The sequence below is a fragment of the Cordyceps militaris genome, assembly GCF_000225605.1.
Source record: "Cordyceps militaris CM01 unplaced genomic scaffold CCM_S00003, whole genome shotgun sequence".
In the NCBI taxonomy this organism is placed as follows: domain Eukaryota; kingdom Fungi; phylum Ascomycota; class Sordariomycetes; order Hypocreales; family Cordycipitaceae; genus Cordyceps; species Cordyceps militaris.
In genome coordinates this window covers 781,646-807,274 of record NW_006271971.1, presented here as the reverse complement: position 1 = coordinate 807,274, position 25,629 = coordinate 781,646, and the positions used below count along the sequence as shown (strand labels likewise).

The 25,629-nt window shown below is 55.1% G+C and overlaps 10 protein-coding genes across 10 annotated transcripts; 5 read left to right on the top strand and 5 right to left on the bottom strand.

Annotated features, from left to right (window-relative positions):
* Positions 1-140: 140 nt before the first annotated feature.
* Positions 141-1,050, bottom strand: CCM_03871 (calcineurin B subunit; the record flags this gene model as incomplete). Its single annotated transcript, XM_006669019.1, has 5 exons — positions 141-253; positions 286-620; positions 749-822; positions 887-939; positions 999-1,050. 5 exons carry the CDS (start codon positions 1,048-1,050, stop codon positions 141-143), a joined length of 627 nt encoding a protein of 208 aa, XP_006669082.1.
* A 1,141-nt stretch (positions 1,051-2,191) lies between these two features.
* Positions 2,192-4,057, top strand: CCM_03870 (histone acetyltransferase complex component Epl1; the record flags this gene model as incomplete). The annotated part of the gene is made up of 3 exons (XM_006669018.1): positions 2,192-2,338; positions 2,480-3,250; positions 3,308-4,057. 3 exons carry the CDS (start codon positions 2,192-2,194, stop codon positions 4,055-4,057), a joined length of 1,668 nt encoding a protein of 555 aa, XP_006669081.1.
* A 1,238-nt stretch (positions 4,058-5,295) lies between these two features.
* On the top strand, positions 5,296-6,348 carry CCM_03869 (Peptidase M22, O-sialoglycoprotein endopeptidase; the record flags this gene model as incomplete). Its single annotated transcript, XM_006669017.1, has 1 exon — positions 5,296-6,348. The coding sequence occupies one exon, from the start codon at positions 5,296-5,298 to the stop codon at positions 6,346-6,348; it is 1,053 nt and encodes a 350-aa protein (XP_006669080.1).
* Positions 6,349-6,585: 237 nt separating this feature from the next.
* CCM_03868 (Snf1 kinase complex beta-subunit Gal83, putative) lies at positions 6,586-8,204 on the bottom strand (the record flags this gene model as incomplete). The annotated part of the gene is made up of 3 exons (XM_006669016.1): positions 6,586-6,633; positions 6,688-7,297; positions 7,363-8,204. The coding sequence occupies 3 exons, from the start codon at positions 8,202-8,204 to the stop codon at positions 6,586-6,588; spliced, it is 1,500 nt and encodes a 499-aa protein (XP_006669079.1).
* Positions 8,205-9,304: 1,100 nt separating this feature from the next.
* Positions 9,305-10,037, top strand: CCM_03867 (uncharacterized protein; the record flags this gene model as incomplete). The annotated part of the gene is made up of 3 exons (XM_006669015.1): positions 9,305-9,565; positions 9,629-9,643; positions 9,723-10,037. The coding sequence occupies 3 exons, from the start codon at positions 9,305-9,307 to the stop codon at positions 10,035-10,037; spliced, it is 591 nt and encodes a 196-aa protein (XP_006669078.1).
* A 523-nt stretch (positions 10,038-10,560) lies between these two features.
* CCM_03866 (serine/threonine-protein kinase BUR1) lies at positions 10,561-12,428 on the bottom strand (the record flags this gene model as incomplete). The annotated part of the gene is made up of 6 exons (XM_006669014.1): positions 10,561-11,255; positions 11,329-11,495; positions 11,545-11,908; positions 11,996-12,098; positions 12,156-12,237; positions 12,295-12,428. 6 exons carry the CDS (start codon positions 12,426-12,428, stop codon positions 10,561-10,563), a joined length of 1,545 nt encoding a protein of 514 aa, XP_006669077.1.
* Positions 12,429-13,965: 1,537 nt separating this feature from the next.
* CCM_03865 (lysophospholipase) lies at positions 13,966-15,655 on the top strand (the record flags this gene model as incomplete). Its single annotated transcript, XM_006669013.1, has 2 exons — positions 13,966-14,218; positions 14,277-15,655. 2 exons carry the CDS (start codon positions 13,966-13,968, stop codon positions 15,653-15,655), a joined length of 1,632 nt encoding a protein of 543 aa, XP_006669076.1.
* A 1,000-nt stretch (positions 15,656-16,655) lies between these two features.
* Positions 16,656-17,374, bottom strand: CCM_03864 (sedoheptulose-1,7-bisphosphatase; the record flags this gene model as incomplete). Its single annotated transcript, XM_006669012.1, has 2 exons — positions 16,656-16,889; positions 17,285-17,374. 2 exons carry the CDS (start codon positions 17,372-17,374, stop codon positions 16,656-16,658), a joined length of 324 nt encoding a protein of 107 aa, XP_006669075.1.
* An 801-nt stretch (positions 17,375-18,175) lies between these two features.
* Positions 18,176-20,112, top strand: CCM_03863 (efflux protein; the record flags this gene model as incomplete). The annotated part of the gene is made up of 4 exons (XM_006669011.1): positions 18,176-18,394; positions 18,503-18,766; positions 18,836-18,926; positions 18,995-20,112. The coding sequence occupies 4 exons, from the start codon at positions 18,176-18,178 to the stop codon at positions 20,110-20,112; spliced, it is 1,692 nt and encodes a 563-aa protein (XP_006669074.1).
* Positions 20,113-20,436: 324 nt separating this feature from the next.
* CCM_03862 (phospholipid-transporting ATPase (DRS2), putative) lies at positions 20,437-24,793 on the bottom strand (the record flags this gene model as incomplete). Its single annotated transcript, XM_006669010.1, has 2 exons — positions 20,437-24,369; positions 24,443-24,793. The coding sequence occupies 2 exons, from the start codon at positions 24,791-24,793 to the stop codon at positions 20,437-20,439; spliced, it is 4,284 nt and encodes a 1,427-aa protein (XP_006669073.1).
* Between the last annotated feature and the right edge of the window lie 836 nt (positions 24,794-25,629).

The window sequence follows — 25,629 nt, the reverse complement described above, 5'->3', positions numbered from 1 at the left end:
GTACTGTATGTGTGTGTGTGGTGTTCGTGCGATTTTGATTCGTACCCAGTTCACCGGTTCCCTCAAAATTGGTCTACCACACGCCCCCCCCCAGTTCCGTTAGTTTAGTCCTTTAATTTGCCAAGCGCAAAAAGCCAAGTTTAGTCGCTGCCCAAACCAGGAAAACCGGTATCATCCCCCGAACGAAAAAGCCCGTCGGTTCGGTTAAGGCTGGATAAGGACAGGGTAGGGAAACGAAAGTGGGGTAGATTGCCTCAAATGGAAAAAGAAATGGCAAAGACTCACCCAATGTCATGCTCATGCTCACGTCAGTGTTTTCCACCATCTTGGTAAACTCCTCAAAGCTAATCTTGCCGTCGCCGTCCAGGTCGGCCTCCATGATGGTCTTGTCGACAATCTGCTGCAGCTGCTGGTCCTTGAGGTTGTTACCCACCATCATCTTCAGCACGATAAACAGCTCGCCGTTGCTGATATACCCGTCGCGGTCAATGTCATAAACCTTGAAGGCGAAACGGAGCTTCTGCTCCTTATTGCCCTTGCTGCTGAAGGCGCTCAGGCCGGACACGAATTCTTGAAAGTCGACGTCGCCGCCGCCGTCTTCGTCGAAAATGGCAATCATGCTAGGCAAGAACGGCGTGTGTTAGCACTGCAAGGTAAGTCTCCGTTTGGGCAGGTGAGGGCATGCGACAAGCGGTCGCATGGTCGAGGCTTGTCGCATGCTCGAGGGGCGCGGCGGGGAGCTGCTCACCGGGTCGCGAGGGGGTTTGATGAGATTTGGGGCAGACTGAGGAATTCATCGCGCTCAATTGTACCGGAGTTATCCTACACCAGAGTGTGTCAGTCATGTCGTGCCGACGAGGTCTATACACATGCATGAACGATATACCTTATCCAGCTTCATGAAGCGCTTCCGTAGGCGGTCGACCTCCTCTCTGTCAACTGTAGCACGATTAGCTCCACCATTTTCGTCCGAATTTGGTGATTTGGGAGCCACAAACAGTTGGACCCTTGGACAATGTTGTCCATGACAGCGCTGGTAGTGTTGCCCATGGTTGAACAGCGACGCGACGACTGGCGTGCGCGGGGCGGTGTATAGGGGTGCTGGGCAAGTCGCGATGGCTCAGTGATTCTGGTGGGTCAGGCGTCGATTGTATGGTTTCTCTGGTTATGCTCCTGTCGGGTACTGGTAGATAGATGGCGGGCTCGATTGTCGTCGCGGTCGTGGAGATGCGGGATGTCGTGTTGTTTGGTGGTGGTGGTGTGCCTGAATGGAGGGGTTTGGGTGGGGAGCACGGGCCAATGACGAAATGGGATTACCCTGTAGTTACCTGATCTTGGGCTTTTCCAGCGGCGGTGCGGTGAGCTCTAAGCCGACTTTCACGGCTCCAATGTACCAGGTGGGCGGCGTCCAATAAAGGACGCGATTTGATATTCTCGCACTGGGTTGGCGGCTTTACGTGTTGGATTTCTTGTGCTTGAGCTTGCGTAAGGAATACTCGTGACTGAGCTGAGCGTGGGTCTAAGTCACTCTTGCGTTGTGACGGCACAGCAGCACACCTATTTCTATTGCCGTCATACAAAAGGCTGCCAAGGAGTACAAACAGAATAAAGCAACACATAAAACGAAACTGTATTTCTTCCACTGAATTTTAGAAGAGACTTCATTTGCATACAATTCCTCATCGTCACATTCCCAATTCTGGTTGCCTCTGGTTACTAAGCAGATCTAACAGGTATCTGTTGCAGAGTAAAAAAAACAAGTACCAGCCCGGCCACAGTAAGCGTTAAGGTACTTCATTGTGTTACAGTGGCTGCAGTGGTCGCCGTGGCTGTTTATGGCGTAGTCCCTAGCGCCTTATTAGGGGACTAGAAAGAGGGGAAGAGGATGGTCAACGCAGGCGGCTTGTACCTTTACCCGCATACCTCACAGTAAAGTGACCTTGTAATGCCAAACGTCAACAAAAGATCAACCCTCCGTTATTGCGCCGAGTGAAAATTCTTCGCGCGGCAAAACAATCCCAACGTCACCTCATCCGCCGCGAGACTTTGCGCATCAAAAGGGTGCCACCACTGCACCTTTTTCATCCGCCCAATATCAAAACTACACTTGTTACGCTCTGATTTATGACTTGAGTGATTTTTTTGGCGGTTTTTCCGCGGGCAGACTGCCGTCCTCCACCACCCCTGCACGATGTCTTCTCGCAAAGTCCGCGTCAAGAAGCTCAGCGTCAAGACTGCCCTTCCCGTGCTCAGGGAGGATCAGATCGATGCTACAGAGTACGAGACCATCACCACCGAGTCTCAAATCGTAACCGGTGTCGAGCACGCCGAAGAAAAGGTTCGTCCCTCTCACCCCTATTTTGATGCCTGATATCACGAGTTTTGCCACGTGACCCGCTGTCCAACCAACCCCTGTCACTTGTCTGCGGCGCATCTGCCACACCCCAAACCCGGCACTAACACGGCCTGATCTCTCTAGGAATATCATTTGCAATCCATCCTTAAGGATGCCGGCACAAGTAACGACCAGGAAATTCCTGTTCCGCCTCCCCAGGAGAGCGAGGTAAACTATGAGCAACTTTACCCAGTGCCTTTCCACAGGCCATCCACATATATTCGCTTCTCACAAACCGTCGAAGAGTGCATCAACTGCCAATATGACATGAGCACCGAGGATGACGAATTCCTCAAGACATATAATGCTAAGCCTGGGCCTGCTGGGGCCTTGTCTGAAGACGATTTTGAACGCATCATGGAAGTGCTTGAAGACACGGCTGCTGAGCAAACTCCTTTTGCGTCGGTTGATAACACAGTCGTTGCTTACGACATGATGGTTCCCGGACTCAACCACCTCGGAGCTCAGCACCTGATGCAGCACGCCAAGCCCATTTATGAGTACTGGAAGGCCAGACGCCAAGAGGCTGGTAACAAGCCGCTGCATCCGGCACTCAAATTTGAGACACACCAAGAAACAGATGACACCGACCCCTATGTCTGTTTTAGACGCCGTGAAGCCCGACAGACCAGGAAGACGCGAGGACGCGATAATAAGATTGTCGAGACGCTTAAGCGCCTGCGTCGTGAGCTTGAAGACGGCCGCCAGTTGGTACTCATATCGTATGAACGCGAAATGATGAAGCGTGAACTTTTGCACATGGAGCGCGCAGTCTTTGAAGAGCGTGCAAGGCTTAAACACATTAAGCTTAAGCTCGGAATCAAAGGCGAAGACGACGACTTGGTCAACCAAAAGGTGTGTACCGTAGCCCCCCCCCCAACCTTGATTACTTGCGACTGACTTTCCGAATAGCCACAGAAGCGCAAGCCTGTCGATACAACGGCTGCTGCGCGGGCTGCTGGTGCCAATGTTCGCACCCCAGTTCGACCCGATGGCCGCCAAATGGAAGCCGATCTTCTCCAGCTTGCTGATCAGCTCGCTGAGAAGGACAAGGAGCTTCGTAACGAGATTGAAACCAAGGTTCAGAATCATCGCAGATGGAACCACAACCACATTGATCTTACTGTAGACCCGCTATCGCCCGTTGAGGACCCGGGCTTGGAGCTCAAATTCCGCCCTGCAAAGACGCAGTACCTCATGACGCCACCTGCATCGGTATCCTCTGACTCGATGGATGTGGACGAAGAGGGCCCCACGCCAATGCGACTGGACAGGCCTCAAGCCTCTCCCGCATTCCAATTCAAAGCAGGCGGAATTGCGTGTGAGCCGCTGCAAACCAATCAGCCAGCGTTCCGCCGCAGGATAGGTCGCTTGAGCCGCCTTTGGATAGACAGACGAGGCATGGCCACGCCGCCCAAGACCGATTCGCAAGGATGTTCGGACCGCTGGAAGTACGACTCCGACGATGATGACGATGTTGAGCCACCAGTGTATGAGATAGATCCATTCGACACAAGAGCGTTGAAATTCCGAGCGACGATTCCGCTTAGCTCATACCTCTTCCGGGGTAGACCAACCGTTCCGCCCGAGGTGTTGAACAGTGCAGCGACGCGAGCTCTACCAGCGCCACCGTCAGCGCAGCAAGCGCCAGCAGTCTCCTAGTGGATGCTGGGGCGCTTGATGTAGCACCAGAGTAGTGTATGATAGGATGACCTGTATATAGCGTCTTGTTTTTTCTTCTTCTCTTTTTTGATATTCGGGGAATCACCGAGCGGACCACCCGAGGTATCAGTGCATAAAGCCTGGAATTGGCATATTTGTTTGCGCGGAGTTGGGAGTTGGGCTAAGGTCTTGGGGATATTTAGACAAAGAGCCCCCCGGGCACACATTCATAAAAGAATAGAAAGACTGGTAGAGCCAAGAACAGTCGTCTTCTCCTGAGCAGTGATTACAAAGCTCCGGGGGCTCTCCCCATCCACTTTCACGCAAGAAAAGCATCGTACCGTGTCGCAATAGGCTGGTGACTTCTTGTGCGGCGAAGGCGACGTGGAAAGCTGATGGATAGCTGCGTCTGCGGCGTTCGAGCGAGGATGGCGGCCGCTGTGCTGCATGTAATCGTATCGACTGGTGGAATCACGGCAGAACAGAGGCCCATGATGAACGAGGGAAAATGTTGGCCTGGGGGAACAGAGTGGTGGCTCGACAAACGAGGCTCAGTTGACTGGAGCACCACAAGCTGGTTAGTGATCATCAAGTGTAGCGGAAACGTAGGTGCTGCTAGCGCCGGCAACTCGTTGGCACGTACAAAATGAACAAGGCTACCGACTATGCAGGAGAGCAAGAACAAGAAAGGAGGAGACGGAGGGTATGAGAGATAATCTGCTTCGCGCGGTTGCAGTCTGTGTGGAAAATATTAGGTGCCGCTTGCAACAATCGCACAGAGAGAAGTGCGGGTGGTGTGAGAATGGACGGAGTTGTGGGGCCGACGTAGTTGTTAGCAGTCGGGCTCACATAAACGTGGTACATCTGTTAGTTGCCCTTGTTGTCAGTTTTCACTTTTTTTGGCGAGTTACTGACGATTAGATAAGCTCCGTTTTTTTTTTTTAAACCATTGTGCCCCGCCGTGGACGACATGCCCCCGTCGTGGGAAGAATCCCCTGGACTCGTTCACTTTTTGACAATATTCAGTGTATCATCTCATATAACGCTATTCCTCTGACTATTTTGCAATCCAATCAACCACAAGATTCACAGAAAATAACAATCTCAACCCATCCTCCCAGAGAATCATCCACAGAACCATTGCGACACCGTCTTGAACTTCGTGACCCCTCCATAGAGCCCTTCACCCACGCCTCTTGTTCCTCCACAACCACCACACCCCTCCGCGTCCTCACGCCATGCCCTCCCCCGGCAAGACGTCCTGGACGGCCCTCGGCTGCGAGGGCTCCGCCAACAAGCTCGGCATCGGCGTGGTGCGGCACACGGGCGCTCACGACACCACCATCCTCTCCAACCTGCGCGACACCTTCAACGCGCCGCCCGGCGCGGGCTTTCTCCCCAAAGACACGGCGACGCACCACCGGCGCGAGTTCGTCGCGCTCGTGCGGCGGGCCCTCGCCGCAGCCGGCATCACTGACCCGCGCACACAGCTCGACTGCGTCTGCTTCACGCAGGGCCCGGGCATGGGCGCGCCGCTCACGTCCGTCGCCGTCGGCGCGCGCACGCTCGCGCTGCTCTGGGGCCTGCCGCTCGTCGGTGTCAATCACTGCGTCGGGCACATTGAAATGGGCCGCACCATTACCGGCGCCGACAACCCCGTCGTGCTCTACGTCTCCGGCGGCAACTCGCAAGTCATTGCGTACGCCGAGCAGCGGTACCGCATCTTTGGCGAGACGCTCGACATTGCCGTCGGAAACTGCCTGGATCGCTTCGCGCGCACGCTCGCCATCAGCAACGACCCGGCGCCGGGGTACAACATCGAGCAGATGGCCAAGCGGGGCACCAAGCTGCTCGACCTACCATATACCGTCAAGGGCATGGACTGCTCCTTTTCCGGCATCCTGGCCGCGGTTGATGCGCTTGCTGCGCAGGTCAAGGCGGGTACGGCGGATTTCACGGCCGAGGACTTGTGCTTTTCGCTGCAAGAGACCGTGTATGCCATGCTCGTGGAGATTACGGAGCGCGCCATGGCGCACGTCGGCTCGCGGCAGGTGCTCATTGTTGGCGGCGTCGGGTGTAACGAGCGCCTGCAGGCCATGATGGGCCAGATGGCGGCGGAGCGCGGCGGTAGCGTGTTTGCGACGGACGAGCGCTTCTGCATCGACAATGGCATCATGATTGCGCACGCAGGGCTGCTCGCGTACCGGGAGGGCTTCGAGACGCCGCTGGCCGAGAGTCAGTGCACGCAGCGTTTCCGGACGGACGACGTTTTTGTCAAGTGGAGAGACTAGGAGATAAGTACGGAAGGATGAGTCGAAATGGAATGAAGAATGAAAAGGGCATGGAACACGGCACGGGCACATAAATAGCGACTGATTTCGAATATATACGCGTACGATTTGCATTGTAAGATTTGACCCATGAAAAACATGTCAACATGACCAATTCTATCTCAAAACAAGCCCGAAGTCTGCGCCATTAATACGATGCTGGAAACAAAAATATGCGAAGCACAACGATTGCTGCACTCAGCCTTCATCCGCCGATGTAGGTTTGTATACTATCGTCGTCACATACTACGTCATGTTAGAGACTTTGTCCCCGGCGGGAAAGCAACACAAAGCACGTACCTTGCCGCGATATCTCGTCGTCGCGCAGACTGCCAGAACGTTATTCTTGATGCTGCTCGTGGCGAGATGATTCAGCACTGTGTGGTTGGGCATGTTGAGCACACTATTGTCGTCCTTCATGAGTGTCGCCGCGTTGAGGATGGGCTTGCTGAGGAAACCGGGAAGGCTGGGCGGCGTGGGCAGCTTCTCGATGGCGCCGACGGCACTCTGGTACGCGGGCGACTCCTCGGTCTGGTCAAAGTCGACGAGGTACTGGGGGATTTGGCGGCGGTAGCTATCGCGTGGCGGTATGGCCTTGTACCGGGTGGGCACGGGCTGCGGGACTTCCTCGACCGAGGAGGAGGCGACGCCGCCGTTGCCGCCGCCGGCGAGGACGGAGCCGGCGGTCACAGTCCGGACCTGCCCGTCGGGACCGGGCGCCGCCAGCTCGATCGGCTGCTGGCCGGCCATTTCGGCGCTGACTTCAATGTAATTGACCAAGTTGTTGCCAAAATCGACCGTGGTCGGCAGGTCAGGTGACGTTTTCATGATGGTGTCCACAACAAAGCGGACGTGGTGGGTGCCCGGGAGCACGTAGATGATGCCGGCAAAGCAGCCTGGCTTGCCCTCGCTGCGTGGGAGAAGAGGCGATTAGTCGTGGGGGACATAGACCTGCCATCGCAATTGCGTACTTACACGGGATGTAGACGCTGTTTTCTGCTCCATTGGAAAATGGTACCCGTCACGTAGACCTTGTCACCGCCGCCGTTCCATTCGATTCGCGTGGGCACGACAGGGCGCGATCGGTCGACACGGAGCTCATGCGAGTCTTCGTCGTCGAAGGTGGCCTGGCTAACGCCGGAGCTCTTTCTGGTCAGACCATCCGACAACTCGTGCTCCATCTCCGGGATGCTGCCGCCTGGTGCCAACTCGTCGGCGCCGAGGATCGGCGAACCGGGCGTGTGCACCTCTTCCTCAATCGGCAGCGGTAGGCGAGGCGGGCGAGCATTATACATGTCGGTGATGCTGCTGCTGGCAATAAGGTGCGCGTCGGCCATTTCGGAGTCGGTGCGGTTGATGCCCGGGGTGCGGGAGAGTGTGCCACCGCCGCCGGGGACGTTGAGGGGTTTGGAGGGCTCGGCGATGGGTATGGGCGCGGCAGCGGTAGGCTCAGCCTCGGTCAGCGGCGGCTGCTGGGGGACAAAGAAGGGGAGGTTGTGCGGCGAGGCGCCGCCAAGGGTGGGCGGTAGGGTCGAGCTGGCGGCTGAGATGCCCCTGGGCCGTGAGGCAATCGATGTTGAGCCCTGGGCCTGGGCGAGCGAGGGCTCGGGAGGGGCAGCGGCAGAGCGGTGTGTGGCGTGGGCGGGGAGTATGTTGCGCGTCGATGACGATGCCGACGACGAGTCCTTGCTGGTGCGGGACGAGGCGACGGCGCCGATATGTCGTGCAGCGGAGGGGGCGGCGTCGTGGGAGGAGAGGGCGGGCAGCGAGGACGGCGGCGTGGCCGACTTGGAACCCGATGACTGGTTGTTCCCCATGGTGGGCGGCGGCCTAACGAGAGAGGGAGATGTGACCTGACAGAAAAAAAAAGCAACACAACCGCGTCGACGGGGAGGGGGGCCGGGCGCTCTCTTTGCGAGGGGGGCGGGGAAGAAGAAAGGGGTTTCCGAGAATATCGAAACAGTTGCCTCCCAGTGGATGGGGACCAATGGAGGAGGCTTTGTGTGAGGGAGGCTCTGATGATTTCGCGATGGGCTGAGAGGGCTGGGATGGCGTGAGACGATGGTGTCAAGGCGGCGCGGAGCGAGAGAACGGGTAGAAGGGGTTGGTGGTGGTTGAGAGTTGGCGGGGTTTTTTTGGCCTCCACGCCCGCCCCGATAGGCCACCAGCGATAGGCAACGATAGGCAGCGATAGGCAGCGATAGGCAGGTACCTATATATACCGAGGGATGCGGAGGTCGTGGGTACAAGATATCTACCCCTGGCGATTGCAATAATTTAGGAAGGACTTAATGGTCTAATATGTCTAATATTGGTCTATTGACATTGAACATCGACAGGATTGGCCATGATGCTGCTGCGGAAGCCTGTCGCTCCCAATTGACTTTGAAGCTTCCCCTCGCAGAGTCTCGGTCGTCAGGCGGAAACCGCGTCACGATTCAATACGCCCGCTTTATCGACGGGTTTGCGTAGATGGAGGAGCTGTGCAGCAATGAAGAAAGAGGGCGGAACCGATGAACTAGTCATATAAGTAATAAGTGTAGGTCGGAGTCGACAAAGAGCTGAATAATATTGTGGTGGAGGGAAGCTCCGTAGCGCATCGCCTAAAACAGCCAAGCGGCGATGGAAGCTTTCTGGGCTTTCTGGGGCACTTGACATGAGGAACTTGCCGGTGTTCCTACAATCTCTTTCCTCTACGGTAAATTTATTGAAAACTCGTTGACTCTCTATATTGCTTCGAATTGGGCTGGCTCAATAGTATTACTGCAAAGAAAAAAATTACTTGAAATGATTCGTCAGACCACAGGCCAAAATATCCTCTTTGGCCCACACCCCTGTCCCTCCACTTGCATCACATGCAGCTTCCAGCTTCCCGCGACGATACTTATCCCCAGCATCAACCACACTACACGCAACCATGGCCGAGGTAAGCTCCGCCGGCGCCCCCTCCGCCATCCTCGACATCGTACTCTCCGTCGCCCGCTCCCTCTGGTCCGTCCAGTGGGGCCGGCACCTCGCCGGCGTCGCGCGCCTCATCGCCCTGCCGCTGTCCCTCATCACCGTGCCGCTGTCCTGGGTCGCCTCGGCGATTCTCGTCGTCTCTGCGCCGCTCCTCTACCTGCTCGGCTTGCTCGCCGCTTCCGCTCAGAGCACATACTCTCTGCTCGCCAGTCTCAAAGTTCGTTTTGGCCCCTCTTGTATTCGCGCGTCGCAGATTGCTGACTGTTTGGTGCCTTATTAGCCTCTGTATAGCTTCGTGAGTCCCCTCCAACACTGATTGATTGGAAGCACACAAGAGAATAGTGGGCCGGTGATGAAGGGCTAACAAGAAATAGCTATCTGCTGCCGCGGGCATCGGCATCGTGGCTGGTGTTGTCCTCGGCGCCACGTCGTCCGTCATCACGTCCCACCTCGGTATGCAGGACCGCGACGAGGGTCGCTACGATCGCGACCGCGACCGCGACTCCATTGACTACTACGACGAAGGCGATGACGACGAGAGGGACTACCTGTACGATAGCGACAACTACCATCTCAGCCCGCCGTCCTACCAAAAACCCAGTGACCGCGATGTCGGGCCGAAGCGGCGCGTGGCCCACGGTCTGCTCTCACAAACGATTCACGAAGAAGACGATTCATCCGGCGGCTAAGGCCCTTTTTCGCACCTGCTTCTCTTGATGCGTCAACTATTGACGAATTTTCGCTTCGTTTTGCTCCACGCCCGTCGACCTTGCCCTTTAGCGACTATATGATACCCAACTACCTGGTAACCTTCTATCTACAAAGGCAAGGAATCGCTTGATAGTCACAAGTGGCTTTTCGACCCCGCCCTTTCTTATATAATTATGTTGAAAAAAACCAACCATTCTGATCTGAGACGTTTGTCCTTGGCCCTTTCAGACTTCTCATTCTCTACCTAGGCGAAAAAGACAACCAACACATACAAACCCTATATGGTCTGGGATATATTATGTCCCTCGTCAGTTGTGCATCGCCAACCTCAACAAAAGGCGAGTGTCTTTGAACCGTCTACTTCGGTTGGACCTTCTCCACCTGCTTCGATGGCCGGACCCTGTCCTACTTTGGATTCGCTCGGCTCCTTCCTAAGCTTTCTGCCTTTCCCGGTTCCTTTCATTGACTTCGTCATCTTAAAAAGGGATCGTCACCCTGGTTCTATCGTCGGTACATGTCGCGCTCACGATCACGATGATCGCGTCGCTCCATCCCGGGAGACCTACTTCTGCTAGTCCGGTGGTCTCTGTCGCGGTCTGGCCGGCGGTCTTCCCGGGGTGCGCGCCGGTCATCGCGTGGCGGTCGGTCGTCTCTACGTCGTCCGCCATCATCCCGCCCATAGCTGGGGATATATGAATCCATGTCTGCGGCGACCCTCTGCCCCCCTGGGACGCCGCTTGGGCGGTTTCTGGGTGGCGCCCGATCACGGGCCCGGTACTCCTCCTCCCGCCCTCCTCTATCGGGAGGAGGGCCGCGACCTGGTGGTTGTGGCCCGCGCTCGCGCTGCCAAGCCGGTCTTCTATGCTCGTCCGCGCCACGAAATCGACCATTGGCCGTGCCGTTTCTACCATAGCCATCACCGCTGCTGAAGCCCGCCGTCGCTCCGTTGGCGTCTGGCCCAATGCCGACTGTGCCGCCCTTGGGGGCGGGTGGGAGAGCTGCCTTGCGATCCTGAAACTTTCTGCGATCTAGCTCGTGGCTTTCTTCGTATGTGGGAATATCGCGTGGCTCCATTGGTAACGGGGCCATCTTGAAGTATGAATGCTCCAGTGCATCCACAGCATTGATGCGAGTTCTCCAGTCTAGCTTCATTAGCTCTTTAATCAATGATATCGCGCCACTTCCAAATCTGACGACTAATGGTTAGCATTTAGCCTGGGCTGTGTACAGATGGATTGACACACTCTCTGAAGCGATTCTGAAGATTACCGGGACGTGGGCGTGGCGATAAATGTTCACCACCAGGTAAACTCTTCCAGCCAGGCATGTTTTCCTCTGTCGGCGAGCCAAGCAGGTCCCAAATAATGTCGAGCTGATGACTGTCGCTATCACCCGTCAGAATCGGTTTACCGATAAGCATCTCTCCAAACACACAGCTGAGCCATGTTAGCAGACGTCGTCGATCTTTGTAGCTTTCTTGCTTACCCAACACCCCAGACGTCGATAGCCGTTGTGTACTGGCGCAACTGCAATAGCAGCTCCGGAGGACGATACCATCTGGTCACGACAAGACCGGTGTAGTCTCGACGGCCGTCTCCCATTGGCCGACCCGGCTGCGGTGTTTTGCCGTCGTAATGCCTCGCAAGACCAAAGTCGGCAATTTGAAGATTGCCGGTATTACTGATGAGCAAGTTGGCTGCCTTCATATCTCGATGCAAAATATGCTGGTCGTGGAGATAACCCAGGCCTTGCAGAAGTTGAAGCATATAACACTTGATCTGGCCCTCTTTGAAGTGTACAGCGGGGTTGTCGAGCAACCCAGAGAGATCGTGGTCCATGTACGGTGTGACTGTGTACATGATGTACTTTTTCCGTTTGTCGGCTGGTCAAATCGTTAGCTGAGTTAAGCAACGGGACGAGGCACGTCGAAACGTACAGGGCCGTGATGGATGCTCTACCGCCATATCTTCGAGCCGGAGGACATTGACGTGGTTGAGAAGTTTGAGGAGTTTGATTTCTCGTAGCGCAGTGATGGGGAACTAATCCTTGTCAGAATCTCAATTCGGAATCGAGAGGTATTTAAAATGCCTCCATACACCATCCTTTTCGTTGTGCATTATGATTTTTTTCAAGGCGACGATTGCGCCCGTCTTCTTTGATCGAGCTCGGTGAACCTCACTGTTGGCTTGGTCAGCAAAGCGCGCCCACTGCCGCGTCTTAAGGGCTAATCCTCACCCAAAGGTACCTTCTCCGAGTTTTCCTTGTAGCTCATAGTCTCCGATGCGGGAGCAGCCGCGAAAGCTCATTTTGGGCCGCTGGTGGGTGATGGCAAAAGAGCGAGGAGACACGCCATTTGGAGCGTAATCCATGGTCACGAGCAGGCGCCGGGAGGTGACGTGGCACGGATTTGAATAGGAGGACGAGAGATTCGAGCGGATGGTTGTAACGTGACGATGTCGAGCAAAGAGCGAGGCATAGGTCGCGACAAGGGTTTGTCAAACTCTGGCACTTGGCCAGGACGAAACTTCGAGCGTGTGCGGGCAGCGCTGAGAGGAATTTTGCAAATGGTGCGAAAAGAAGACAAAAAAACTAGACGCAGCGCGTATGGTACCGAGATGGCGCTTTGCAGGATGTGCAGACTGCGTGTTGATGGGCGACAAGGAGCGACTGGGAATGGCTGGTGTTGTGATGGTTGATGTGTAGATGGGTACCAAGTACCTAGGTACAGTCGGTCACCATAAGTTCCGTTCGGCCCCAATTTTTTCAAAGTCGCACCTATCCATAGCCTAGCTATCTAATTTTATAATTACTATAATATTTATATTTCTAGATAAAATAAATTTATAAAATTTATATATATAATAACTTATACTATTTTCCTAATACTACTTTTTAATACTTTATATATGTGATTATTAGTGGACAACCTTGAGCATGAAAATGTCCAAAAGACAGAGATGTATCCCAATATTAGTAAATTGACAAGCCGGCAGGCTCTTGATCGTCGCCGCTTTTACTTTTAGGAGTAATAACGTATCTTTGGTGTAGAAGCGGCTTTTAAGAGTTGGAAACACGTAGGACTATGTGTCTCCGATGTAGGCAGGGCGTCCTGCTTTTCATACCTAGTCTAACATGGTAATTGGCTTGCAGCTCGTGTCACTGCGATGGTAGAAGGCGTAGTCAGACCTGGAGCGGGGAATGTATCATGAGGAAGACAACAAAATAAGAGCCCATTTAATTTGTTCTTTGTAGGTACGCAGCTTCGCACCAAACACGCTTACCTAAACGGAGCCGTCATTTAGCAGCCGCCAGCTGTCAACGGCCCAACCTGCATCGCCAAAACGTCGAAAACATTCAGCCGCCTCTCCAGGTCATATCGCAACAGTCCTTACAAGATTCCCATCGCCGGACTCTGATTCTATCCATCCCATTTTGCGCTCCACGGCCCGCACGCGCCCCAGGCTCGCGCCATCGCCCCTCTGACCAAAGCCATCGAGATTTTATTAGTGCCACCAAATCATAGTTTTTTTTTTTTTTTTCGCAGCGAGTGGGCTATTACAAATGGATACCGGCGGCTTTCCGACCATAATGCTTGTAGTACGGCAACGTCCTACACTGTCAGAGAGTTTCGACGCTGGATGGATCTCTATTCGTCCGAGTCCGACATCGCTCTACACCAAAGCGATCCTATCCATTTCCCGTTCATTATGAGTTCATTATGAGCGGCACATCCCACATCCACAGCACCCCCACCAAGTTACACAGCAGTATTCTTACTGCATCATCTTGACGCTGCTCATCAGCCCGATCTCTGCGTGCCACCTCAGCTTGCCTCAGTTTTTGCCATTTTGTCGCCGACAACGTCCCTGTGCCTACTCGGCAATTCCACGACGCCCGGTATTCACAATGTCTCCGGCTACCGTCCTCCCGCCTGCTGGCCAGCAGCCCGGCCCCGTCGCCACCGGCACCGTCCTCCCGCCTGCTGGCCAGCAGCCCGGCCCCGTCGCCACCGGCCTCCCCGAGTCCCGCGTTCTCATCATCGGCACCGGCGGCACGATTTGCATGCAGGAGGGCCCCGACGGTCTGCAGCCCAGCGGCAACTTTCTCGAGAGCGCCATGGCGCCTCGTCCTACCTTCAATGACCAATCCGGACCGCATGGTGAGTTTTCTCTGTATGCTCTGTTGAGTTGCCGGCCCGCTAACAAACCCCGTAATAGTAACTATGCAGGCTAGCTTCAAGGGCAAGCCCATCTCTATCGACAGTCTACGCACGCCACCGACCGCCTATGGTCGACATATTCGATATGGCATTGTTGAGTTTGATCCGCTACTCGACTCTAGCTCCATTTCGTCCAACGACTGGGATGCCATGGCCGAGTGTGTAGCTGAAAACTACAACCTCTTTGACGGCTTCGTTATCCTCCATGGTACCGACTCGCTGTCTTATACAGCCTCTGCGCTTTCTTTCATGTTGTCCAACCTGGGCAAGCCTGTCATTCTCACAGGCTCCCAGGCGCCGATTTTTGCTCTCCAGTCCGACGCGGTCGGCAATCTGCTGGGGTCTCTGATCATTGCAGGTACTTTTGTCATCCCCGAAGTCTGTCTGTTCTTCCACAATCGCCTTTACCGCGGCAACCGCACCACAAAGGTTTCGGCAGCCTCTTTCCAGGCCTTTGACAGTCCCAACTTCGAACCCCTAGCCCAGGTCAACGGTCTTGGAGTAAGCGTCAATTGGAACCTTGCCCAACGCGCCACTTCCATTGCTCCCTTCTCCATTTCCAAGCGACTTGACACGACCCACGTAGCTTGTTTGCGCGTCTTCCCCGGCATCAAGCCGGAAATGGTTGACGCCGTCCTGCATCTGCCTGACATCCGTGGCCTAATTCTGGAAACGTTTGGTATGGGCAACGTGCCCGGTGGTGTTGATGGCAGTCTGACCCAGGTCATCAAGTCGGCCGTTCAACGCGGTGTCATTGTTGTCAATGTCAGTCAGTGTGTGAACGGCTTCGTATCCCCAGTGTATGCTCCAGGTACCCAGCTTGGCCGCGCTGGTGTCATCTTCGGGTTGGATTTGACTGCCGAAGCTGCCCTTGCCAAACTGTCATACCTCTTATCTCTGGGAATCACGAATGAAGAAATCTCAGCGCTCTTTCCCAAGTCTCTCCGTGGAGAGGTAACCGAGATTGCCCATCCTATCTTCAGTCATCCATCTGCACCGCTTCAGAACCCCGCCTCGCGTCTCACGGATATCGAGTCTGCTTTTACGGCCTTGGGATACGCCATCCAAAATGGCCAACTTGGCGTCGTCAAGGATCTCCTCAAGGGTGAGGGTAGTCAGCTCCTCAAGACGGCCGACTATGCAGGCAACACAGCCGTCCATCTTGCTGCTGTGTCTGGTGAAACTGATATCATGCTCGAGCTGCTTCAGCGAGGCGCCAGCGTCCACGAGCGCAACCGCGCTGCCAATTCACCACTGTTCCTGGCCACCCTCTCCGGCAAGGATGAATGCGCACAGCTGCTTAAAGCCGCAGGCGCCCACCTTTCTGTCGAAGAGGTCGAGAGACAACCCCTTGCCACGGCTCCGCGTAAGGAGTAATTTGACTTGCAAGCAACCTGCACCAGAGAAGGTACATCAAGGTTGCTGCGCGGACGTTTCTAGATAAAAACGAATTAAATAACTATATCACGGCATATCTTATGAAATTAATTATATATATGAAATGCCTGTTTTATCCAACTTTGGGTGACAACAAAAGTACAGCCTAAAAGTTCTGGTGACGCGATTGACATGGATGGGTAGAAGCAAATTGAAGCGTACCTCCAGTATCCAATAGTTCAAATAGTTATGAGATATGGTCATGATATTGGCCAGCCCCTGGTGAAAAGGAATACTTTATGCATTAAGGTACCCCAGTCCAGTGCATATGCAGGCAAAACCAGTATTGGCCGCTATATTCATCACACCATATGGACAGATAGTGGCTGCCTCGGTATCTGAAGCTAGCTGTAGGAGCAAGGCCAGCAGCCGCTCTATTTGAGTTGTCCTTGCATAATATACTCATGCCCCTTGAACGTCGACGTCCAGACGAGGCACGCGAGCAGCACGCTCAAGGCGCCGGCCAGGCCCGAGCCGGAAGACCCGTCAGCATGATGCCGCGCGACAGCTGCGGGAGGAAAATCTCCCCTCTTTTTTTTTTTTTTTTGAGAAACTGTGCGCGGAAATTGTGTCGGACGGTGGTATGGCCGGCCGGCGATGAGTTGGCGCTGAGTTTGCTGATGGTTCGGGTCTTACCAGGTTCTTGCGCCTCCTCCATACCAGTCGCGGTGGCTCGAGCAGTCCTGAAGTGCGCGACTTGCAGAATTGACGATATCGAATGACGGGTTATACTCGAAATCACTCAATTCAATACCGTCCCTTGGATTGGATCAAGCCAACAACGCGTGTATAGCAAAGTTCACCTCAGCTACATTCCCGCACACCAAAGCGCCGGTCTCATTGATATCCCCAACCGCTCTCCCCAAAACATCCGACCCGTCGGCGGCATCCACCGCCTTGCCGCCCGCGCACTCGACAACCATGGCCACTGGGGCAGAGCTCAAACAGCCTGCGCAGCCTGGCGCGGCTGCCCGATGACACGGGGCGAGACGTAGATGCCGTGGGCCCTTGACCATGGCATGCACCAGGTCGGGGGCACCAACCCGCCGCTGTAGCGCAGCGTGTAGCGCTCCGTGATGTAGTGCTGCACGAGCGCCATGTACGCGGGCGACTCGGACGCGGCGCGCAGGTTCGCCGGCGCGAAGAACCTCGTCCTGACCCCGTCGCGGTAGCGCTGCACAATAGGAAAAGGGCCTACTTTACGCGAGGTTGCAGATGACACGGTATGACGCGGGGCAAGTGAGAACAGTGGTGCAACGTTGTTATGCGAGGTGTGACCTGCGCAACCCCTCAGACCGCAATCTCATCTACTAAACCGGTAATAATATAGTCTACTAAAACGAGGGCGGTGGCTTCGGCTCCTATATCGGATCTGCGTCGGAGTGGTGTGGTGTGGCCCCCTGCTGTTGTAAGAATAATACATCTACGGATATAGAAAGACATGGCCCCATTTCCGGGGGTTGGTACGATGTCTTACTATCCCAGTCACGTATTATATATCCGAATAAGCCAACTACATAGCAGTGTGCCTCGACAGTAGTTAGCCGAGCGCGAACAGACACTGCATACATGAGGCCAATCAACTCTTGCCTGTGCGAGTATCTCGGTAAGACAATGTATACGTGCAATCGGCTGTGCAACGCAAATCAGACGCTCCATGATTTCGCCTGCCCAAAAAACCAGCTCACCAAAATCCTTCTGACTTGACTGTTGCCGATGGCCAAAGCCGAGAATGCATACATGTCAGTCGCCCCTCCATGCCCCCGCCCCGCCCGGCGCCCAGCGGGCTCGGAGCGCCGAGATTATGTCGAAATCGGGTATTCGGAAACAAGTCAAGGGGAGTAACTAGCAAGAGTATTAATAATGAGATCGCACTTGATATAAAGCGGTGCCTGTCGTTCTTGGCAAAGACTGGGGGGTCACTCTTCTGCCAGTTGCTTTCTCTCACACTGGTCTCCCAAAGACGCAACTCGAGTCAAAGTCCTATAGTAGCGAGGGCAGCGAGGAGGGGGCGATAGCAAACAAAAAGTGAGACCCTTTTTTTTGGTGGTTCATCGCTTTGTATTCATTCCACAAGTGTGGGCTTACTTGACTGCGGCGACAAACAAGTTGAAGAAGGGCTGTGAATGAAGCGGCAAAGTGCAGCAAGTCTTTTTCAATTTTCAGCTCTCGTCTCATCCCGTGCATCCTCAAGGGGAAAAAAACACACACAAACACACACAAGAATACAGCAAAACCCTCTTGATCAAAAGGACCTCGACTTTCTTGCGGCGACACAGAGCGGGTTTTGTCCTGCACAGTGTTTGATAGCGACATCCAACAGGCCGTCCTTTAAAAGCGAGCCCAGCATCACAAGACCATTGACAGTTTTGCAAACTGATTCATCACATTTTTCTGATTTTCCTTGCCCGCAACACTCAAACACCACAGGTGAGCAGACAGACACACAGACAAACCATCATGGAGAGGCCCGCCAAGACACCTGCCATCGTCGCCGAAACAGACAACAACGCAAGCAGCAGCTGGTATGACGGCACAGACGCCGACGCTGCCTCGCGGAAGCGCGTGTCGTTGTCGGGCGGCGAGGAGAGCCACGATAATAAGCCGCAAGAGCCGCCGCTCTCCCGTGCCAAGGCCATCGCTCTTGTCCTCACCCTGACGGGAGCCGCCTTCATCAATGTACGAAACAAAACACTCAATTCCTCTTGCCACGAGATCAAACCCGCATCTTGCATCTGGCCATGTCTGAAGAGGAAGCGCCGTCTAACCGTGATACCCATCCTGTAGACCCTCTCCGCGCAGAGCGTCGTCATCATCCTCCCCGCCATCGGCAAGACGCTCGACGTCCCCGACAGCAGGCTGCAGTGGATCATATCTGCCTACTCGCTCTCCTTTGGCTGCTTCCTGCTGCTCTGGGGCCGCATCGCCGACATTTTTGGCAAGCGCTTCATTTTCATTGCCGGCTCCGTCTGGGTCACCATTGCCACGGCCGTCAATCCCATCATGCCCAACGAGATTGCCTTTGACCTGTTTCGCGGGCTGCACGGACTGGTAAGCCCATTTTTGCTCTCCTTGAAATGCGTATAATCGGGGCGATATACCCCGACTGACTTTTGCTAGGGCGCGGCCGCCAATGTGCCCACGGCGATTGGTATCCTTGGTGTCACGTTTGCACCAGGCAAGGCGAAAAACTATGCATTTGCCGCATATGGTACGCCCATACCCCCCCAACCCCCCCTTCAAACCAAACAACTCACGTCGTTCACGAAAACACCGCAGGAGCCGGCGCCCCGCTCGGAAGCATCTTTGGCAGCATCCTCTCGGGCGTCATCGCCCAGTACGCCAGCTGGAAGTGGGTGTTTGGCTGCACGTCCATCATGGCGGCCGCCATCTCCGTCGCCGGCTTCATCCTCATCCCGCCGGCCGCCGAGCCACCCAAGCTCGCTGCCAATGCGAGCATCGCAGCGCGCCTCCGCCTCGTCGACTGGGCTGGCGGCGCGCTCATCACCGTCGCCCTCGTCGCCCTGCTCTTCGCGCTGACAGAGGGCAACGTCGTCGGCTGGCACACGGGCTGGGTCTACGGGCTGCTGGTCGTCGCCGCGCTGCTCATGGTCGCCTTCTACTTTTGGCAGCGCCACCTCGAAACCAGGCCGGCCGCCGCCGGCCGGCCCCCGCTCATCAAGGTCAGCATGTTCGGCAACCGCCAGTTCCTGGCCGTCATGGCCATCATGGGCCTCTTCTTCGCGTCTTTCAACAACTTTCTCGTCTTCGCCACGTACTACTACCAAACCTACCTCGGCTACGACCCGCTGCAGACCATGCTGCGCTTCCTGCCCACTGGCGTCGGCGGCATATGCGTGTCCTTTGCCGTCGCGTTCCTGCTCAGCCGCGTGCCGACGGCGTTTATGCTCGTTGCCGGCACGCTGGCCGTGTCCGTCGCGAGCCTGCTCTTCGCCGTCCCCATCCCCACCACCACCACGTACTTTGCCTGGGGCATGTGGGCGATGCTGCTGTCCGTCGTCGGCGCCGACCTGACCTGGCCCTGCCTCACCTTCTTCACCTCGCAGGCCCTGCCGGCCGAGGACCAGGCCGTCGGCGGCGCGCTCATCAACGCCGTCAGTCAGCTGGGCCGCGCGATTGGCATCGCGCTTGCGACGGCCATCCAGACGGCCGTGCTGGCCCGCCGCCGGGGCGTGTCGGTGGAAAGCGTCGGACCGCTCACCGAGATGGACAACCCGTCGCTGGCGAGCATCCGGATCGCGAGCTGGTTCAACTTTGCGCTAGGCATCGCGTCCATGGTCATCGTGTGCGTCGCCTTTCGCAAGATGGAGGTTATTGGCAGGATCGCGCCCAAGCCGGCGGCCGCGGACGTCGAGGGAGGCGTCAAGACCGGATAAGTATTAGGCTTCTATTATAGGCTTATAAGTAGGGGGGGGGTAATATACAGCTTATAAATTATTCGGTTATGGAAAATAAGCTGCTAACAAGATAAAGGGAACAAATTATTAACTTAGTACTAAAAAATAATAATAAAGATTTATTATTACAACTAGCTAGGATACTTCTATAAAATAGTTCTTTAATAATTCTTATATTAGGGACTTTTCAAGGAACTTATTATAAAATATTTTATAATTATATTCTATACTTGAATACTTGATAAATTTATACTATTCTTTCTCTAATAAAAAATGGTATCGTTTTCTTAATTTATGCTATGCCTAAGAAATAAACCTTCTTATCCTCTTTCTCGTACTGCTACTATCCACTGTTTCCTCAGCATCATGGCTCGCATACACCTCTATCGTCTCCTCTACCCCCCCCAAAAACCTATCCTTCTCTTCTTCTTCCTCTTCCTCTACCCCCTGCAGCTCCTGCCCATCATACTCCTGAGCCAGGATCCTCAAGTTCAGCCTCACCGTCGGGTCCTGCTCCAACTCCTGCCACAGCTCCAGATCCCACTCCTCCACATTCTCACTCAGCCCGGGCCTTCGCCACGGCGGCCACTTCCACACGCCAGCAAGAACAAGATGCCGCTTGACCACCTTGAGCGTGAGCTCCATCAGACCCAGTACGCCGAGCACGGCAAACAGCGTCGCCCACCAGGCAGCGTCCGGTCCCCACTTGTTCCGGAAGCTGAACTTGATGTCGTACGGGCCCGACGGGGACGCCGCAAAGATAAAGTCGAGAAACGACAGCCACGCGAACCAGCCGATGGTAGTGACGAAGAAGGACCCCATGACAATGACCGACTTGTAGTGCGTCTCGAAGAGAAACAGCTTCCAGTTGATCCACAGCACGCCCGTGGTAAACATGAGCGTGCCGAGCGCGTACAAGCCCTCGTCTTTGGCGCCCGGCGACACCCAGCCGTAGCCGGCCCACACGCCGTACCACGCCATAACGCCCTCAACCGCCGCGAGCAGCATCCAGCGGCCGTATTTCCACGCGTTAAGGCCCATGTCGCGCTGGCCGTACACGTACAGCTCTGGAATAGCCAGCAGCGTCTCCGCGCGCAAGTCCTGCTCCCAGATGCCCATGCAAATCGTGCACAGACTAGTAAACAGGGTGTTGAAGACCGTCAGGCTAGTAGCCTCGTACAGTGATGTCCCCGTGTAGCCATTGTATCGCTGGTAGATGGCCTGCGGCAGGTAGAAAAACATCTCCTTCCAAAATGTGCACAGGATAAACTTGGCGGTGCGCAAATAGTTCCAGCGCCCGTGGACGAGCAGTAGCCGCTGCAGAAAGCGGAATTGCGCAATTGAGTAGTCGGCAACGCGCGCCGCCTGCAGGCCCTCACGGCCCGAGATGCCAATACCCACATGACTGGCCTGGATCATGGCGAGGTCGTTGGCGCCGTCACCAATGGCTAGGGTCAGGCCGTTGCGGCGCGTGAGGCTAAACTTGCTGAGGCGGTTGCGCACAGTGTCCACGAGCAGTGCCTTTTGCGCGGGCGAGGCGCGGCAGCAAATGACCGTGTCAACCTTGAGCATGATCTCGAAAAACAGTTCTGACAGGGTCGGCGACTTTTCGGCGACGCCGAGCGTGTGCCCGTCAATAACCACGACGCTGTGGAGAGCGCCGGCCTGTAGGTCCTCAGTAAGGGCCATGAGCTGGAATTCGAGGGCGCCCTTGGCAACGTCTAAAATGTAAATGTCCGAGCCGGGGCGGATAAGTCGTGCCGAGTGAGCAATGTTGATTGCAGTCTCTCGTTTATCGCCAGTGAGCATCCAGATCTTGATGTTGGCTCGACGGAGCTTCTCAATCGTCTCGGGGACGCCCTTCTGTAGCTTGTCTTCAATGGCACTGGCTCCAACTAGAGACAATGCTTGCTCAAGCATGTCGCCGGCGGACTCTATCACCTCCTCTCGATTCACAAGGCTTGTCGTCGCATCCTCGTACACCTTTTTCCACGTGCGGTAATCCTGTTCGGAAATGTCTTTTTGTGCAAAAAGTAGCGTTCGGAGTCCTTCCGTGGCAAAGTCGTCGATGTGTTTGAAGCACTTGGAGAAGACTTCAGAGTCGTCGTGGATGCTGGGGTCGTCGAGAAATTTCAGTTTCTCCGGTAGCTGGGCGTGCGTATTCACGCTCGTGCGGACGTGACCGCGGTTAATGTCCATGGATAAGCCTCGCGTGGAAGATCCCGCGCGTGTGCCGTCCTCAAAGCTGCTCGCGCCTTTTCTGAGCTCGAAAGATTTGCTGCGATGCAACACTAAGCGCCGTATGGTCGATTCCGGCTTGACAATGTTATTAGTGTTGTGTCGGACAGTCAGACTGGGCCTGCCTCCGAAGCTGTTTCTCGGCTGGTGCTGTTCGCTCTGACGCTGCATTTCGTGCTCAAGATCGGCGCTGGCGCGGATTTCGGTGGCCTTTTGCATAGCGAGTGACGACTGCTTCAGGCGGGGAAGTATGACGGAATCTGCTCCCTTGCAGATGACGGTGATGCGGCCGTCGTGGCGGCGAAGCACAATAGACATGCGCTTTCGGTTGCTGCTAAATTCGATAATGTCGAGAATTTCAAAGGTCTCTCTCTTGAGTTGGCCGTTAGCCTGTGTCATCTCAACCGTAACTTGTTTTGCCGTTCGTTGAGCCACCAAGAAGCCCATTTCTTGAGCGGCGCGGACGAGCGCCAATTCGTCCGGAGACGAGGCTTGGAATTCAATCTTGCCATTGATATACTCGGGCAGACACGTATGGCATAGCGCCATGGCCAAAATGTATTGCTTGGCTTTCCTGGCAAAGGCAGAATGTGGCCGGAGCTGAATGTAGTTCAGTAAGTCGCTCGTGTTTACCTCTGGCTGGACGTGATCGGGGCGTCCGGTCGAGCGCCAGTGTGAGGACGAACGCCGGCCGCTCATGGATGGGCGAGCTCCCATGGACATGCGCGGTGAAAGAGGCTTGTTCACGTAGCCTGGGCTAAGCGGCAAGGTAGGAACCGGGTCAGACTTGTATAGCGAATGCTCTGTGCTCGAGCCCTCCAGGCTGGTAGTTGTATTCCCCTCGTCATAGAGGTCCATTTCGTGCAACCACACAGTTCCCGCGACGCTGATTTTGCGAAACTTCATGATGTTGTCCGTAAGCGTCCCCGTCTTGTCGGAAAATATGTAGCCAACTTGACCGAGGTTTTCCAATATGGTGTTGGTGTTGCATCTGGCGGGTGTGTCGGTCTCTTCGTCGTACATGCCGACGTCGGAATTGAGGAGCAACAGCTGTCCGACTTTGACGATTTCCAAGGATATATACAAGGCAAGTGGGACGACATTGTTGAACATGATGATGAAGGCAATAATGATTTGGTAAAAGGGGACGGGGGCATTTTGGAGATACCAAGCTTTTTCTTCATAGCTGTGTTGCCATTTGAGGTAGCCCATGGAGACGCCGACTGACACGATAACCACGTAAGTGGCAAGGGTAACGACGACGCAGTTGACAATCCTCTCGAGGGCGGGTTTCTTAGCAGATGGGTTCTGGTTCGAGTTCATACGAATCTTGCATTCCTCTCCCGTGTTGATGACTATGCCGACAATGGCTGCCGTGTTTCGCACGATGCTGCCCCGATAAATGACTTCATTGAGCGTGAGGGGCACAGGTTTGCCGTCGACCGATACGGATCCTTCAAAATTGAAGAGCTGCGGGTTTGGGTCCTCGACGAAGAAGCTGGCTTTGCAGTTGGCAATGCCCTCAATGGTGCCACAGCCGCTCAGCGCCGAGGACAGCTGCTTGCCCTTGAGATTGGTCTCACCGTCGAGGGCCATGGTGTCAATGTAGGCCACATCATTCTCATCAGTGGTCCAAAGGAGCACAATGTCGGCGGGTACCGGGTCGTCGCGGTTCAGCCGGACAATATCTCCAACCTTGAGGTTTCTCCAGCGGCTGGGGACCCATGTAATGCCGTCGTAGGCGTCTTCTGGCAGGATCGGAGGCAGCGCGGCGGCCGTGATGCGGAACGGGTTCCATTTCAGGGCCCAGGGAGACGGCTCAGCCTTCCTGGTGTAGTGGTTCTTGCGCCCCAAAGTCGTGGTGAAGTTGGCGTTTTCAATACTGTCGAGACGGCTTCTCCTATAGTCGTCGTAGCCCTCCTTGACAATGGTGAGCAGGACAAAGAAGAGCAGGGGCAGGATGGTGGTAAACGTTCCAGTAGTGGACAGGCCAGGAATCTGCGTCAAGGGTCGTCGGCGATTAGCGCTAAATGAACGGCTTTGGGGCCTGGGATAAGAGACAGCGCCTTACCGTTTGAGGAATGCCGACGCAGAGAAAGTAAAAGTTGCCGATGCGGGAGAATTGGAAAAAGAGCTGCTTGGGGATGAAATTCCAAAAGGTGTAGCGCGAGGTGCGAATGTCGTTTGAAATGTACGCGCGGCCGCGGCGGGTGTCGATGAGCGGCTCGGCGTGCTCGATGCTCAGGGGGACACGTCGGCCACCCTCGGGGGCTGCGATGCTCTTGCGCCGCAGCAGAGGTTCGACGGCCTTTGTATAGACCGTCTGGGCTGCGTCCTGGGCGCTGGCCAGGTAGGACGAGATAGACGCTCGCGCAGCTGGCAGACGGCGTTTCTCGACCACGGAGGCGCCGGCGGCAAGCATTGCAACGGGGGGCACTTTGCGCCGTTTGCTTCAAGGGCCGCTGCAAAGGAGCACTGCGCCGCAGAGGGGGGAGGGGGGCGGCAAGTTAATAATGTGCGAATAGCATGCCAATTGTGTGCAGGGCGGTCCCCTTAGCTGCTGTCGGGGCTGGGTGAGGATGTTGTTGTTGGTAGCGAGATGGCTGTAGGTGGTGGTTGGTAGCGCAACAACACACAATGATTGGTGGGAGGCGGCGTCAGCCAGGACTGCGCAAACCTGCGTAGGGGCAATAAAAAGTATGTAGTCGGAACTGAATAACAAACAGTGATAATGCAAGTGACCGAACCAGAGACTCGAGTCGAGAGAAGATGCTAATGAAAGGGAAGGAAGGTAAGTAGCTACGGCCTGGTTACGTGTCCTAGCAAACGGTACCCAACAGTGCCTACCTTCCAAGGATCTAGTCGATCGTGGTGGGGCATATTCACCTCTGAAAAAGGGCTCACAGAAGAAGAAGGGTGGGCAATCGGAAGAAGACCTAGGTAGGGACCGCGTGCCAGAAGCGGATGGCATCAATGGTCGGTGACAGCGAGGCGGCCTGTTGTCGCAGCTGCATTGAACGCTACATACGCCATCTCATAGGATGAGCCCAGGTATGATGAATTGAACAAGAAAGAGGCGTTCTTACAAGTGGCTTGATTGTTAACGTTAGCTATTTGAAGAGGCCTTGACAAACATGGGCTTGCCTTTGTTGTCAATTTGAGCCCAGCCGCCCCCAAAAAGTTCCCCAAGAATACTCCGTATTCAACTCCAAAAAGGAAAATACTCCCTAATTCCGGATAAAATACTAACTCTTGTGG